This window comes from Patella vulgata, chromosome 6 (assembly GCF_932274485.2).
Source record: "Patella vulgata chromosome 6, xgPatVulg1.2, whole genome shotgun sequence".
In the NCBI taxonomy this organism is placed as follows: Eukaryota; Metazoa; Mollusca; class Gastropoda; family Patellidae; genus Patella; species Patella vulgata.
The window spans coordinates 36,803,836-36,821,219 of record NC_065884.2 but is presented as its reverse complement, the minus strand read 5'-3'; the positions used below and the strand labels follow the sequence as shown (position 1 = coordinate 36,821,219).

Below are 17,384 nucleotides of genomic sequence, written 5' to 3'. Positions count from 1 at the left end.
CAAAGAAAAACAAAAACAGTGTTATGTAAATTATAGAAGTGGAGGCCTATTTTATTACTGTTAGATGAGACAATAATAGTGTAATGTAAAAACATATATTGTAAATAGTTTCAGTTTATCACCTTTTAAATTTTAACTGTAAATTAACATGCATAAAACGTTGGATGTAGGCCTTGAGTATATGCACTACCATATATTATTTAGTAACAAAATTTAGATCTTAGATCTATTTAGCCAGGAGGACTACGTTGTTTATTACAGTTTGAACTTCCAATACATTAATTACAATATTCGATGGAGGCATAGAAAAAGGGAAAAGCATAAAAAAGTTTATTCTATCAGCCGTGTGTGTGATTTTACAGCTACGGGTCCAATAGGTTACTCATTTACCCTTGCAAAGTTGTTTTTCTTATTCAAGCGTATGCATTTTTTTTATACGCCCACATGGAAATGTGGTCATATATTGCCATAGCCCCCCCGTCCGTCCGTCGTCCACAATTTCTTGTGAACACTCTTCAGACTACATTTATCATCTGATTGTTTTGAAATTGATATATATTGTTTGCATTAGTGAGATGAAGAAGCCTATTTAATTTCAAGAACTTCCGTTAATTTCTTCTGGAGTTATGAAAGGTTGAGTTCGAATTTCCTGAAAATTGGACCAAAATTGCCGGACAAAATGGCCGCCGCTTGTACGCGAATAGTGTAAAAATATCGTATATCGGATTGCTCTAACATCAAAAGTTATCATCTGATCTTTCTGAAATTTATATGCATTATTTAGATTACTGAAACGAAGAAGCCTATTGAATTTCAGCAATTTCTGTTTATTATGTCTAGAGTTATGGCCCTTGTTTCACTTTATTGATCCTTGTGAACGCTCTCACGTCAAAAGTTATCATCCGATCTTTCTGAAATTTATATGCATTATTTAGATTGCTGAAATGAAGAAGCCTATTAAATTTCAGCAATTCCCGTTTATTACGTCTAGAGTTATGGCACTTGTTTCACTTTTTTGATCCTTGTGAACGCTGTAAAGGTCAAAAGTTATCATCCGATCTTTCTGAAATTTATATGCATTATTTAGGTTACTGTAACGAAGAAGCCTATTGAATTGCAGCAATTTCCGTTTATTACGTCTAGAGTTGTGGCCCTTGTTTCACTTTATTGATCCTTGTGAACGCTCTAAAGTAGTGCTCCTACGGTTAGGACTTTTTGTTATTCGAATAGCCGTAGCTATTAACCGGTTAGTAACCGTTAACCGTATGGTATCAATTTTAAACATAAAACAGAGCTTGTCAGGAGGTGCGAGTCATTACTCGTGTGCACGCTATACTCGCCTAAAAGTTTAGTAAAAGGCATTACACGCGCAAAAATTTCAGGAATTCTTTAATGAAAATTTAAACTATAAGGCCGTAGTTATTTATTTACCTGGTTAACTTGGTTCATTTGAAACATTTTTTAATTCAATATATATCTACGATAATATACAAAACAATACTCTGTTTCCCTTCGTACGTGACAGATGGCGATAATATTACGATTACACAATGTTACTAAGAATAGAATAAAGTAAATTGGAAGACGTCTATTGATTGGACAATAAAGAATTAATTCCTCGCTTGCAAGTAGAATTTTTATGATTGGTTAAATTAACTAAAAACCAAAGTAGAATTCTTGCGAGAAATTACGAGATATGAAACGTGTTGAATGTCGTAACGAATCTAGTATAATGTCATTTTCTATCCTTTATGATTATATTTTGAATGATGGATACGTTTTTAAGTAAATAATAAACAAGGTAGAATATAGTTAGAAATGCCGAGAAGTATTTAGATTGGATTAACATTAGCTAAAGTCAGAACAAGGTCCGTTGACTTTGCCGCATAACTACGACGAGTGCTATTAATAGTATCATTGTTTAGCAGTCGACATCGTAGGACGACTGTTACATTCTAAGATTTTCAAACATCAAATACAAAATGACAACGTGCAAGTTTTGTTATAAAGAGGAATATAATCAGACACAACTCTATGTAATGGGGGACATCTCCGAATAACCGTACCGTTGAATTCGAACCGTTTAACCGTCCAGTTCTAACCGTTTACGGCTATCCGACTAGTCGTAGGAGCACTACTCTAAAGGTCAAAAGTTATCATCCGATCTTTCTGAAATTTATATGCATTATTTAGGTTACTGAAGCGAAGAAGCCTATTGAATTTCAGCAATTACCGTTTATTACGTCTAGGTTTATGACCCTTGTTTCACTTTATTGATCCTTGTGAACGCTCTAACGCAAAAAGTTATCACCCGATCTTTGTGAAATTTATATGCCTGATTTAAATTAGTGATACGAAAAAGCCTATTGAATTTCAGCAATTTACAATAATTACTTCTAGAGTTATTGCCCTTATTTCACTTTGTTAAACCTTGTTAATGCTCGATTGATGATAGTTATCATCCGATATGTATGAAATTTATATGCATCATTTAAATTTGTGAAACAGGTCTATTAAATTTCAGCAATTTCCGTCAATAATTTCTAGAGTTATGGCGATTGTGAACGTTTGAATGACAAAAGTGATCATGTGATCTGTATGAAATTTATATGCATTATTTAAATTAGTAAAACGAAAAAGCCTGTCAAATTTCAACAATTTCTGTATATTACTTACAGAGTTGAGACCCTTGTTTAAGTTTGTAGAACCTTGTAAACCCTCAAACGACAAAATTTATAATCTTATCTGTATGGAACTGTCTTGTAAAGGCCCCCAATTACCTACAAAGGAAAAATATGGACAACCCTTGACGACCGCTCGGACGATTTAGCTGCTGTGGGCGTATGTTTTGTTGCCTGGCAACCTATCTTTTAGCTTGTGGTCCCTCTGAAGGTCACAGTTATTATCTGATTTTAAAAATCGTTTGAATATATCACCCTAACACCATAATAAAGGTTGAGTTCAAATTTCCTGAAAATCAAACCAAAAGGTGTAAAAATATGGTATATCAAAGTTGTGGACCCTGTAGAGGTCACAATTTTAATCCAATTTTGATGAAACTTGAAATGCATGTTTATAACCCAAAGATCTTGGTTCCTTTCGATATATGCGCATATCAAATTGTAGCTTCATGAATTATGGCCCTTGATTGTAGGAAAAATAACTTTCTTTTTAGCTTGTTCTATCAATCTCTCGAAAATGTGGGCGTATCCTGCCTGACAGCCACTGGTTGCACCTTGTGAACGTTCCAACGACAAGAGTTATCAACCGATCTATTTGAAATTTATATGCATCATTTAAATTAGTAAAACAAAGAAGCCAATTGAATTTCAGCAATTTCTGTTAATTACATCTTGAGTTATGACCCTTGTTTCACTTTGTTTAATCTTGTGAAGGCTCTAATGACAACAGTTATCATCTGATCTGTTTGAAATTGATATGCATCATTTAAATTAGTGAAACGAAGAAGCCTATTGAATTTCGGCAATTTCCGTTAATTACTCCGTGAGTTATGGCGCTTGTTTCACTTTGTTGTACCTTGTGAATGCTCTAACGTCAAAAGTTATCATTCGATCTTTCTGAAAATTATATGCATTATTTAAATTAGTGAGACGAAGAATCCTATTGAATTTCAGCAATTTCCATTAATTACATCTAGAGTTATGGCCCTTGTTTCACTTTGTTGAATCTTGTGAACGCTCTAATGACAACAGTTATCATCCGATCTGTTTGAAATTGATATGCATCATTTGAATTAGTTCAACGAAAAATCATTTTGAATTTCAGCAATTTCCGTTAATTACGCCATGAGTTATTGCCCTTGTTTCACTTTGTTGTACCTTGTGAAGTTATTATCCGATCTGTATGAAATTTATATGTATCGTTTAAATTAGTAAAATGAACAAGCCTATTGAGTTCCAGCAAATTTCCGTTAATTACATCTAGAGTTATGGTCCTTGTTTCACTTTGTTGAATCTTGTGAACGCTTAACAACAAAAGTTATCACCTAATCTGTATGAAATTCATATGCATCATTTAAATAAGTGAAATAAATAAGCCTATTGAATGTCAGCAATTTCCGTCAATTACTTCTAGAACTTTGTTGAACCTTGTGAACGTTCGAGCGACAAAAGTTATCATCCGATCTGTATGAAATTTATATGCATTATTTGAATTAGTGAAACGAAAAAGCCTGTCGAATTTCAACAATTTCTGTAGATTACTTCCAGAGTTACGGCCCTTGTTTTAGTTTTTAGAACCTTGTGAACCCTCAAACGACGAAAATTATAATGTCATCTGTATGAAATTGTCTATTAAATTCCCCTAATTACCTACAAAAGAATAAATATGCTACAACCCTTGTCAACCACTCGAACGATTTAGCTGCTGTGGGCGTATGGTTTGTGCCTGGCAACCTATCTTTTTTTTTTATGAACAATATTTTATTTGATTTTAGGATTGGGAAACAGGCAAAGCCTATATAATCCCTCCCCCCAAAATTTTAACATGTAAAGAAATAAGACAAAAGAAATATGTACACTATTTATGATCATCCATAGTGTTGGTGGCCGAAAGCGTTACTGAAGCCTGTAGATGGTCCGAACATTGACCTGGAAGTGATTGGCAATGCCCTGGGCAGTGTGGCCAGCGTTGAGTCTTCCAAGCGCCTGGTTCCTCTGAGCTGTCGTGAGTCGTGGCATGCTGCTGACGTAGTGTAAATGATTCAACCAGGTATGGGGGTGCATTTTATAGGACTGGTCCCGGTGAACAGAACGTGCAGTATGAGTTACATGAAAATCATGGAGAACACATTATCATCTCAGAAGTCAGGTTGCGTTTTTGAGAAAATTTCCTGGGTTCAAATCTGTGTTTGGGAAGGAGCCTTATTACTCAGGTAAAGTTGGAGATGTGGTCACAAATATACATTAAAAACATTTGGCAAGTTTTTTGCAATGCGTCTATTAGAGTAACATACCAACCTGACGTATCTTTTGCTGCTTAGTATATATATTTATATATATATATAAAAAAGCATAACTGGCGATTTAGGCGTTCATCGTATATTATCTTCACAAAACGTTTTTTTTATGAACAATATTTTATTTGATTTTAGGATTGGGAAACAGGCAAAGCCTATATAATCCCTCCCCCCAAAATTTTAACATGTAAAGAAATAAGACAAAAGAAATATGTACACTATTTATGATCATCCATAGTGTTGGTGGCCGAAAGCGTTACTGAAGCCTGTAGATGGTCCGAACATTGACCTGGAAGTGATTGGCAATGCCCTGGGCAGTGTGGCCAGCGTTGAGTCTTCCAAGCGCCTGGTTCCTCTGAGCTGTCGTGAGTCGTGGCATGCTGCTGACGTAGTGTAAATGATTCAACCAGGTATGGGGGTGCATTTTATAGGACTGGTCCCGGTGAACAGAACGTGCAGTATGAGTTACATGAAAATCATGGAGAACACATTATCATCTCAGAAGTCAGGTTGCGTTTTTGAGAAAATTTCCTGGGTTCAAATCTGTGTTTGGGAAGGAGCCTTATTACTCAGGTAAAGTTGGAGATGTGGTCACAAATATACATTAAAAACATTTGGCAAGTTTTTTGCAATGCGTCTATTAGAGTAACATACCAACCTGACGTATCTTTTGCTGCTTAGTATATATATTTATATATATATATATATATAAAAAAGCATAACTGGCGATTTAGGCGTTCATCGTATATTATCTTCACAAAACGTTTTCGCTCCGTGGAGCTCCTCAGTGTGTATACAATGTCTATATGACGTCATTTTCTAATTGTTATATTATGACGTCTTACATAGCTTAAAGGGACATACATAATTAGCCATGTGTATACAGTGTTATAAGTTAGCATTTAAATCGGGTTGTAAAATTTCAATTAGTTCGTTTTCTTTCATTTCCTGTTGTTTTCTGTTTGTATTGAACAGGGCGTAGATGGGAATGATTTTAAAATTTCCATTATTACACTCTGCCATATGGTGGCTTACTGGTAAATGTCTGTATTTCTCATGTGTTATCTGTTCTCTGTGTAATGTTACTCTTTTTCACAGATCTTCAGTTTGGCCTACGTAGAACTTTCCACACTTTTCACAGAGTAAGGCATAAATATTTCCTCTAATGTTATTTTTTACTGACGGATTGTTTGGGTTCTGAGTGATAATAAGTGGGAGGACAAGTAACTTTATTGACATTATCTTAAAGCCACTGTGTAAGAAAGTTCCAAGCTTCCTTCGTGACAGTGTTGATTTTTTGAATAATCTACCAGAAAAAGCGAAAGAAGATACAATACTCGCATCCTTTGATGTCGTCAGTCTATACACCAGTATTCCACATGATCTAGGGAAAGAAGCAATTTCATTCTGGCTAAACGAATCAGAAGCAACAGGGAGAGGATTTTCCGACTCATTTATTCTAGATGCTATATCCCTTTAAGCTATGTAAGACATCATAATATAACAATTAGAAAATGACGTCATAATACAGTTACCATATAGACATTGTATACACACTGAGTAGCTCCACGGAGCGAAAACGTTTTGTGAAGATAATATACGATGAACGCCTAAATCGCCAGTTATGCTTTTTTATATATAATTATCTTGTGATTTTAAAAGTAACTTTTTAAATTTATATATATACTCTTCAAAAAAAGTAGGGGATATTCAGAAACAATACAAAACTGCAGAAATGCACTGCTGTTTTTATCAGAGGTAATCAGTGTATGTTAATAACAGGCCAATTGCCTACACATGAACATAAACAGTTCATATGGGCATCTTATCTGACGGCCCCATTTCACTCGCAAAGAGATACACCGTCCAAAGTGAAAATGAACGTTTTTGATTTTTTTCTTAATTGCTACACCAATCCTCAGACATTCAGCAATTCGTTGTGGCATGCTCCTAATCAACCGTCCAATCACAATTTGGGGCAATCTGACCCACTCCTCTTGCAGTGCCACGGCCAATTCTTGCAGTGTTGTCGGTTGATGTTGACGTCGACGAACACATTTCCCAAACAAATTAAACTTAACACACTAAAGCATCTGTGAACATACTATCAAAGCATGTCAAGTGTCCATGACTATTTATCATATCACAATCTGCATAGGTATTTGCATTTCAATATCCCCTGAGTCATTCCATGTCAAAAAATATATGTTACAGTACATGGACTTAAGCTAACAAATACAAAATTATACCTCTCTAGGCCGAAAATTCGCTGAGATATGGCCATTTGAAATTAGGGTACTGAAACGGATCATAAATACAGTAATTTTTTTCAGGTTTTCGGGTGCTTTAAACCCCCATTTCTAATAGGAGTAGAACTCTCTAATTTTGTAATCTAAGACTTTTGGTGTAGATTATGAATTTAGCATCAAACGCAATGTGCGATTCACACAGTTCGTGCCACCAGGTGCCAAAATGTGGAACAAATGAACTATTCACTCTTTTTTTCATGATTTCCACAGCCACTGGCGAAGTCACTATTGCATACAAAACCTCCAAAATTGGTATAGTTAATATCAATTTACAAAAAATTATGAGTCGATGGGATATATACTTTTCCAAATATTCAGTCTCGAAATTCAATGCACACTGAAAATGTACAAAATACACCCATGTTCACCTTCAATTTTGCCCATGGCTATCATCATAATTGTTGACTTTTCGCGTTGATTTTAAAATTATGTCTAAATGACCTGTACCCCTCAAACGTGTCTATTTAGAAGTAAATGGATCTACATTGTATTGTTCTAATTTTTATTTGGCCTCCCAAATGAGAAAAAAATGGTTTTTCCGCATTACAAATTGGAATTTTGGGCTTTGACAGCCAGATTAAAATTACTTCTGAAAGACTTGGGGCCCTCATATTTGTCATTTTAGAGCAACTTAAAAAGTAGAATAAGAATATAGACTCATTTGGCTACAGGGAGTATATCGTTGCAATTTAATTTTGCTTACAAACACAGGATAAAACTTTTCTGCTTAGAAAGTTAGGGGGGGGGGGGTAGATGGCTGAATGGTTAGCACGTGCGCGCTGTACCATAAAGTCTGTCATTGAGTCAACTGGCGTGGTTTTGAATCCCCGGTTGTACGTGACAAGGAGTATGGTCGCCTGTCCAACCAAGGTGGGTTTTCTCTGGGTCCTTCGGTTTCCTCCCACTGCTATAGACCCCTACGCGCAAGCGAATTATTGAAATAAAATTAAACCATATGTTAGTCACAAAATGACCTAGTTTGTGTTAAGTGGACGTTAAACACCATTTCTCTCTCTCTCTCTCTTAGAAAGTTGAAGTACAGTAATGTTTTTACACTATCACTGAACACTTAAAAACTAAAGGCTGCAATTCTTAACGCATGGTCTTGAAACTTTACATACTTATTCCCTAGACCCTAAGGATGTTTCTTATTGTTTTTGGTGCTTGCCCAATTCGGGTCAGAGCCACACACATTTTTTTCTTTGTGTGTCTGTGTTTTTTTGCCTACATGCCGCAATTCTTAATGGATTGTCTTGAAAACTATTCATATATATTCCTTATACCCAAAGGATGACTGTTATTATTTTTGGTGCATGCCTGATCCCCAGGGGCACAGCAACACCAGATTTCAGTGTTATCGTCCACAGATTGCAATTTTGAACTTTTGGTGCATGCCCGACCCCTGTCACACTCCAGGATGATCTATCCAGAATTGCTGCCCCTAGGTGATAAACATAAAAAATAGGCGTTGCTATGCCCCTCGGGGTTGGACATGCACCAAAAATAATAGCGGTCATCCTAAAGATATAAGGAATAAGTATGAAAAGTTTTCAAGATGATCAAAACACACAGTCACACAAAGAAAAAATAGGCGTGGCTCTGCCCCTGGGGATCGGGCATGCACAAAAAACAATAGCGATCATTCTAATGGTAAAAGGAATAAGTATGCACAACTTCAAGACAATCCATTAAGAATCGTGGCTTGTAGGCGACAAACTGACACATGCAAAAATTGAACGTGGCTCTCTGCCCCTGGGGGTCTGGCACGCACCAAAATCAATAGGGGACATCCTTAGGGTATAAGGAGAAACTTGTATACATAGTTTCAAGACGATGCGTTAAGAATTGCGCCCTGTAGTTTTGAGGCGTCTAGAGATAGTGAAACTACATAAGGTCGTACATCAACTTTCTAAGCAGGCAAAACACGTTTTCACCTGTTTTTAAAGCAAAACTAAATTGAAACGATACTCCCTTGATCCCAAAGAGTCTTTATTCTTATTCTATGTTAAGAAATAATTTCAATCTGATCGTCAAAACCCATTATTAACCATTTTGTTCTCATTTTGGAGGCAAAATAAAATTAGAACAATACAATGTACATCCAAAATGATTACATATTTGTAATCTACGTAAAAAGTCACTCTAAATAGACATTTTTGATGAGTATAGGTCATTTAGAAGTTATTTTAAAATCAATGTGAAAAGTCAACAATCTGGATAACAGCCATTAAAGCTTCATCACCGCACAGCTTTCAAGTGCCAATTAAAATATAAGCCATCAATATAGGTATATTTTGTACGTTTTCAGTGTGCAATGAATTTCGAGACTGAATATTTGGAAAAGTATATATCCCATCGACTTAGAATCTTTTGTAAATTGATATAAGACAAACTGACATTAACTATGCCAGAGGCTGTGAAAATCCTGACAATAAAAGTGAAGAGTTCATTTTGGAGGCAAAATAAAATTAGAACATCATCGGGGATATTTTCTGAAGTGAGCAATGTTTAGTCCCGCACACATGATTTTGGAGGTCATAGCAAATATACATCACAAATAGCTTTCCACATGGTATTATACAAACATGTATTGGTATATAAAGCAGACCCGTCAACCCCTCAGAGCTGAAAAGCAGTAGGGTAGTCTAAAAAAGGCAGTAGAAAGCATAATTTGGCAGATTTCCAAAAACGCGTAAATTCGCACTTCCAAGGGTAATTAATTTAGAAATGATACACTGAACTACAGGGCAGTGCAGGCCCAACAATACAAAAATTGCATTAAATGGGTAATAGATAAAATATAAGCAATAGTTCTAAATGTATTTATGTAATTAACCCAAAATTGAATATGTAGCCTACAGAAAGAAATAATTAGTAACGTAAAAAAAATAATTAAAATTACCAGTTCAGTAGTACTGGAAGTACCACTTTTCTTTTGTTGTTTTAACTTAGCATGATTTTAAAATATCCTTGTTTGTGACGTGTGTTACTATTCCGAGAGTTTTTGTCAATATTGTTTCATGTAAGATAATTGGTGTGCTTATTAGATTCTATAGTATTTCTACATTAGGAATAGAGGAGCGGGGGGGGGGCGTAAAAAATTAGTTTTGCATAACGACTAACGACAAAATATTGGTATCGATTTAATCATTCCCCCCCCCCCCTCCCCCATGGTGATTATCCTCTCAATGTACGGGATTTTTTCTCCCGTGATTCCGTAAAACTGCTTTTACATTTATTCGAGAGAGCGTTCCATGTAAGTCCGAATCGGCGAGACGTATTCCCATCTTGAAATTAAAGTTCCAGGTTGTGTTGCATTTGATGTATTGTATTAGATGCTGTACGTACGCGCGCAAACGAAATTGTCAGCCATTGCTGCCGTAAATTGGTCGCTATTTATTTAGTTTATCGCTATGCATTTTAAGAGTATTTGGAACACGTGCTAATAATTATATCCGCTTTATTAACTCTAAAATAGATTGAAAAGAATTTGAGAACAAATCTCTTAGCTAAATTACACCTTACAATATCCCAAATTGATGTTGATAACCGAAAGTCGCGATCTTTATTGGTTACATGGAAAGAGTTACTTCCCTTAGTTCCATAGTTTTGGCGATAAAATTAAAACTCTTTGTTTGAAAATGAGGTAGAAAGCTATTACCGTGCAGTAGAGCGGTACATGAGGCCTTTTCGCGGCACTTTACCGCGTGATGCTGTAGAGTTGACAGGTCTGATATAAAGCCTAGTAAAAATACACTCATTACGCGCTTCGACTTTCGTGTTTTTTTAATAGCAGCGAACGTGAGCAAAAATTTTGATTACAACTCTTTGGTTTAATTTTTGATTTTGGGGTTTTTGGCGATTTTGGTACAGAGCTAGCTGTAATAGCTTCGTTGCTTCGTTTCATTTGTAACTTTTAAAACCATGAGCGTGGCAAGATAAACTCATTACAACATTTTGGGATTTTCTTTTATTTAGTCGTTACAACCTTCGTTTACGTAGCGCTCTATTTACTTTAGGAAATAAATATTTGCTAGCTCTAAATACGCAGAACTATTTGAGACCGGAAAATAACCGAAACAAACTTTTTATTGGTAGTCATTTAGAAGTTATTTTAAAGGGGCTAAATCGCTAATATTTGGAACCTAGAAATTGACACAAATGGGTCGCAACGCATATAATAATGTAATATGAATATATATAAACTGATTTTCTGTTTTCACTGTAATTTCTTATCATTTATGTTCGGCGAAATACGCCTGAAGTCTCAATTGAATGGCAATCTCTAGCGCCTGGTAATTCCAGTCTACACCGATAGTATTTATTGCACATGCTCTCCAGATAAGAATATGATGTCACCGTTTGGTTTGACTTGTGGATTATGCCTAGCCTCGTTTTTCAAGTCCGATGACGCTGAAACGCATTATGGTATACGAATCGTGTACCAATGGTAAAATGTTTATTTTGTCTTAAATATTGGATATCAGAAGCCCATCTCTTCCCAGTAAGATCACAATATCAATGTTCATTTAAATTGTTAAATAATTTGTGTTTTCAATGTTGAAGATTTTGGATGATATTGAGTTAGAGACTTAGCTACTTTAAAATGAACGTGAAAAGTCGACAATTTGAATAACAGCCATTAAAACTTCATCATGCATAATCTACAGTTTTCCATATTTTATAGCAGAAAATGCTTTTTTGGGTACTGTACCCTTTGTTTTACAATTTCCTGAAGTTTGGATCATAGAAAATTTTTTTTTTAAAAATATACAAAAATTTTGGTTGCCATAATGTTTTGTAACTGTTAGTGTTACATACGCATTAAGTCGACTTTATGCATATTTTTGCATAATATACGCATTAAGGGGACATACGTATATTTTTGCATAATATACGCATTAAGGCGACTTTATGTATATTTTTGCATAATATACACATTAAGGAGACTTTATGTTTATTTTTTTATATTTTGTAACCCGCGCATCTTAAAATATTCAAAATATGTCTAGCCCCGACAATAGAAAAAAACATTTTTTTATAAACAAATCATCCAAGAGAATTGTGCTTCTTTGCGCAAAACATGCGTGACGGAATTACCTTTCAAATTTAGCTGGAATTACAGTGCAGAAATTCCGTCACACAAGTGTGTTCTTGTCATGACTTAAGTTGTCGCTGGCTAAGAAAGCTTCTTGATTCGATAGATGATCATCACTCGACGTTGCTTCCAATGCGTGGATTGGATCTTGTCTAGCTATATATATATGTGAAATTTTCTGCAAAATCCATTTGGAGCAAACATTCCTCTCAGTTTTCTTCCTTTTATATGGACTTCGCGGGTTTATGTGATATCCAGTCATGGCACAAATTGCACCCACATTCTCATCATTAGCATTGCCCATTCTGTAATTTAGTTGAGCTGTTTTGGTAACGTGACAAATCTCAGATTTCTCTTCCATTCCCTATCAACATTATCATAATCCACTCGATTTACAGCTGATTTAAATGTTACTTTTCGTATATACTGTCTGTATGCTGTAGGTGGGGCTATATCTGAAAGAATATATGAAACTATATAATGCAATAAAATTCCATAAAGAGGTTTCTAGCAGACTTACTAATTGCTTTAATTTGGAAAAAGATTTGTAATTCCGTCACGAAAGAAACATGTTATTCCGTCACGCATAAATTTGGGAATAATATTTGTGATGAGAAAAATTTTAGAACATACTTCAATACTGGCATGCGTTCCCACATAACAATTTTTAGAAAAATAAATATCATACTTAGCGTAACGGAATTACAAGAATTGGTGAAAATGAAGATAACTTTTATTAATTTTACGAAATCATTTTCAGTCACTCAAATCTCATTAAATTGTATCAAACATAATGGGGTAAACATAAGGAAAACACTGATTATATAACATACCCATCTCTTCTGTTGTTCCACACAGCTTAAAGACTTCAGAAGAAAGGCCTTGAAAATTGGTATTTGGTGCGTTTAATTACTTTACCAGAAGCGTGAACTCATCACGCGTGCATGTTGGCTGTGACACGTCAAAATAAAAATTTCAGCTAAAATTGGTCGCTTAGAATGATAAACATTACATACATAATTCAAACAAGCGGTTGCCATGCAAGATACGCCCAAATTTGGCAAGACATAGATAGAGAAAAGCTAAAATTAAAAAGAAGCCATTTTTCGTACAATCAGGGGCCATAATCCAGGAAGTTAAGGTCCGATATGCGTGAATATTTACAGGAACCTAGATCTTCTGGAAATAGACATATTTTAAGTTTCATCAAAATCAGATAAGGAGCAGCCATTTTGTCCGACAGTGTCAGTCAGATTTTTATGAAATTCAAACTCAATTTTCATTGATGTGTAAAGGTAATAATGTTTTAAAAACTATCAGTAAAATATCAGTAAAATTCTAATTATCGCAACAAATCTAATACGAAGAGGCTAAAATCTGTAGGTACGGTGTGTTAATTAAGAGGGGTGAGAAATTGAGTGGTGATATAATTATCGCTAGGGGTGAAAATCTCGGCGACAGTGTGTTTTCTGTACCGGTGTGTTAATTAACGATCGGGTTAAAAACGACTGACACGGTGTGTATTCTTTGTTTGGTGAGTTTTCTAGAAAGCGTGTTATAACTGCACCAAAGGTGTTTTATCAAGGACCAACAGGCTTTATCTGATGCGTAGGTGTTAAATCTAATTTACTGTGCGATTTCTTGTTCGACCGTGTGTTTTACGCAGATCGGTCTTTGTTAAGTGTAGGTCTTTATACATGGATTTATAAGTGCTGTAGTTACATGTGTTCGTTCTTATACGTATTTCATTTCTTGATGAATACTACGTGTTTTATACTTCGTACCATAGTCGGGCTGCAATTATTTATATATTTGTCTTTTTTGTGGGTTTAATTTGTTTATATATTATCGTGCGTACCACTGAAGTATAAATGCGTTTGTCTTAAAATCAGTCGCATGCAATATCGTTATTACCGATATCCCGCTAAACCTTCGATCATTTGATTATCCGAAATATTCTAATCTCTATTGATATCAGATGCTCTAATCTGTTTTGAAAGCACAATTATAAACAAAAAATCTCGCAATTAATGATAACTTGTAAGTTTCGTCACTTGTTTCTCCCACGTGACCATATATGATATGTACATGGTAGAAATCGGTTAACCGAGGACTTGATACACTCGCTGTCCAATAAACACTAACCGCGGACCTGATACACACAATCATATTTTTCCGTTTTCAGATCACACACACGAAAGATACAGATCACACACACGAAAGATACACCCTAACTGTAGAATACCGCCTAACGCAAAGCACCTCAGTTCGACCTTAAAATCAAATGGGATATTAAATCCAGGCTTCTGAAAATCGTCACAGTCTTGGATTTAGTCCAAAAAGTCCTCGGTTGACACGGGTCCGTGATTAAAAGGTGTGTATTCAGATGTGTGTCCCCGACACACACACACACACACACACACACCAACACACACACTATTGTTTAGTTTTGGCTATATCTATTTTAGTGAGAAAACTAAATATCTGTAGATGGTTAAATATTTGTTAGACCTTTAGCTTCAAATTCTATCTAAAAAAGGTTGAACTTATAAAGGCCCTTGGCTATAGTTAAATCCTGTTACTGTTATCAAAAATTATTGATATTTTCTATAAAGGGAGATAACTCCTTTTACCATAAATGGATTTCCGAAATTCTGTATGTTCCCTTGTCCATTATGTTTTCTGCATTTTGCTTTAAATCAAAATTTAACCAACAGCATATTCTTTGCATAGTATGAAGACATCGGGTATTTTCGCCAATATTTAATTTTATGTCAACTTCACAATTATTAGTACAGTAGAATCTGTATGAGCAGCCACTCCTATTCAGCGACATCTCCTTGTAAGCGGTCACGATAAATTCCCCCCGTAGAAATTCTGTTGTTTCATCTCTTTATTCAACGGTCACTCCTCTAACGCGGCCAGCGGTCACTATATTACTAATAAATTCAACAAAACATCGCCCATTCAACGGCCATTGTTGAATGATACCATCTTGTCGTTCTTTGTAACACCCCCGCTAATCCCGTGAGTAGTAGTTAATTAACTGGACCCCCACTGATCAGGTAAAAAGAAATGTAAACATAACAATCAACCCGGGATTATCTGTTAATTAATCTTTTGTTTTATTAAACGACTAACCTGATCATTGTTTTCACGCGTAACGACACATTATTTGATACTGATTGAATAAAATAAAAGTACCGAGTTTTGTCACGATCATCTAGTATCTCTCTTAGCGCCTCCTATAATATTACATACAGAGTTACACCCCCTGTAAAAAGGAGATAAATTTAGCGATGTTTTTTGTTCATGTGCTTTTTTGATAAAATAAAATGAATTCATCGATTTTCTTCACAAAAATGGATAAATATTATCGAATGCATCACAATGGTAGACAGTAGTATCGAAGGTTGGTACAAAATGACAAGTTTACAGAAGTTATGTCCGAGATTTGAGTAAAGAATTTTCGTCCGGCGCAAGATTCAGCGACGGCCAAATTTACCGCTTCCAATGCATCCAAGCGTAATATTTAATTTATGTCGACACAAAAAGCAACGAGATTTTATTAAGAGGCCACTCCCGTTAAGTTATGTCCGAGATTTGAGTAAAGAATTTTCGTTCGGCGCAAGATTCAGCGACGGCCAAATTTACCGCTTCCAATGCATCCAAGCGTAATGTTTAATTTATGTCGGCACAAAAAGCAACAAGATTTTATTAAGAGGCCACTCCCGTTAAGCGGTCAGTTGTGAAAATTCCCTTGGGTGGCTGCTTAATGCAGATTCTACTGTATAAATATAGCATTTACTTGACAATTATCACAATTTTCATCTGGCCCTAAATCGAGTTAGTGCAGACTTTTTGCTTGGAACTCTTTGGATTTGTGTTTCTGGTGTTATAAGCTTTCCAAAAATGTATAGTTTGTTTATTTGGGAGGACCATGTAGAGGAACTTCACGCTAGAAATTTTGGCTGCAGGCCTAATCTTGCCAATTTTTTGTTCATCTTAGTTACTTGTCTAGTGGAACAAACTGGCATATCTAGATGTGAATCGGTTGAGAAAATTGAAATTAGTGGGGGTTTAATGCACCCTAATACACGGTGTGTATGTGATGAAACCTATTAATTTTCAACGATTTCTGATAACTCGCATTGTTACTGGCTGGTACTTGTTTTGTATAATAAATGTTATTATGCCATCTAGAAGAATTAAAAGCCAATCAAAATTTAATTATTTCTGATAATTACTCAATGGGTTGTTAAACCTGGTCAATTTTAGTGTCTTTTAAATGCTCCCATTACCTACAAAACAATTAATATGCGAACCCTTGTAGACAGCTCGAACAACTTAGCTTCTGTGGGCTATATTTTATATAATTCATAATGAATAACTTTGTCAATTGTCTGTTTACTTTGTCTAATATTTCTCAGGTTGTACAAATTAATCTAATCTGTATTGTTTTATCAGGAAAAATTACAAGCTCAACAAGAAGCTGAAGAAGAAAAACAAAAAGCTATTGAAGATGATAAACGTATGGAAAGAGTGCGCCAAGCTAGAGTTGAAGACCAGAAAAAAGCTAGAGAAGAACGTGAAAGAGTGAGAGAAGGTAACAGTATTCTCAAATTATTACACCATTTAATGTAGTAAAAAATGACATTCAAGGCCAGGAAATGTCAAGACTGGCATATATTACTGAGGTGGAACGCATGGTTGATGCAATATTTCATCCTCACTTGAGCTAGATATTGAATCAGTGTGTCCTGGAAAAAGACATTTTAGCTCAGCATTCCACTTAAAAAAGTTGTATTTGTGTCCTAACAATAGGTAAAATGAATGTAACAATCATTCACTCAAGGGAGGTAAGAACATCATAATGAAATGTTGAAAGTGTATTTCTTAAGGGAGAACGCGGGTCAAAAAAAATTGAATTTTCTAAAAAAAATTCACTTTTTAAGTAATGACAGTTTTTGATAGTTTGAAGTCTTCTCTTTGAGTCCCC

General features: G+C 35.3%; 1 protein-coding gene across 2 annotated transcripts in view; it reads left to right on the top strand.

Annotated features, from left to right (window-relative positions):
• LOC130013154 (bromodomain-containing protein DDB_G0280777-like) overlaps nucleotides 1-17,384 on the top strand; it is a 229,994-nt gene that overhangs the window by 110,316 nt on the left and 102,294 nt on the right. For both annotated transcript variants that reach the window (XM_056101790.1, XM_056101791.1), the window contains exon 10: nucleotides 16,853-16,991. In XM_056101790.1, coding sequence (XP_055957765.1) covers nucleotides 16,853-16,991 — 139 coding nt within the window. The remainder of the gene's footprint in view (nucleotides 1-16,852; nucleotides 16,992-17,384) is intronic.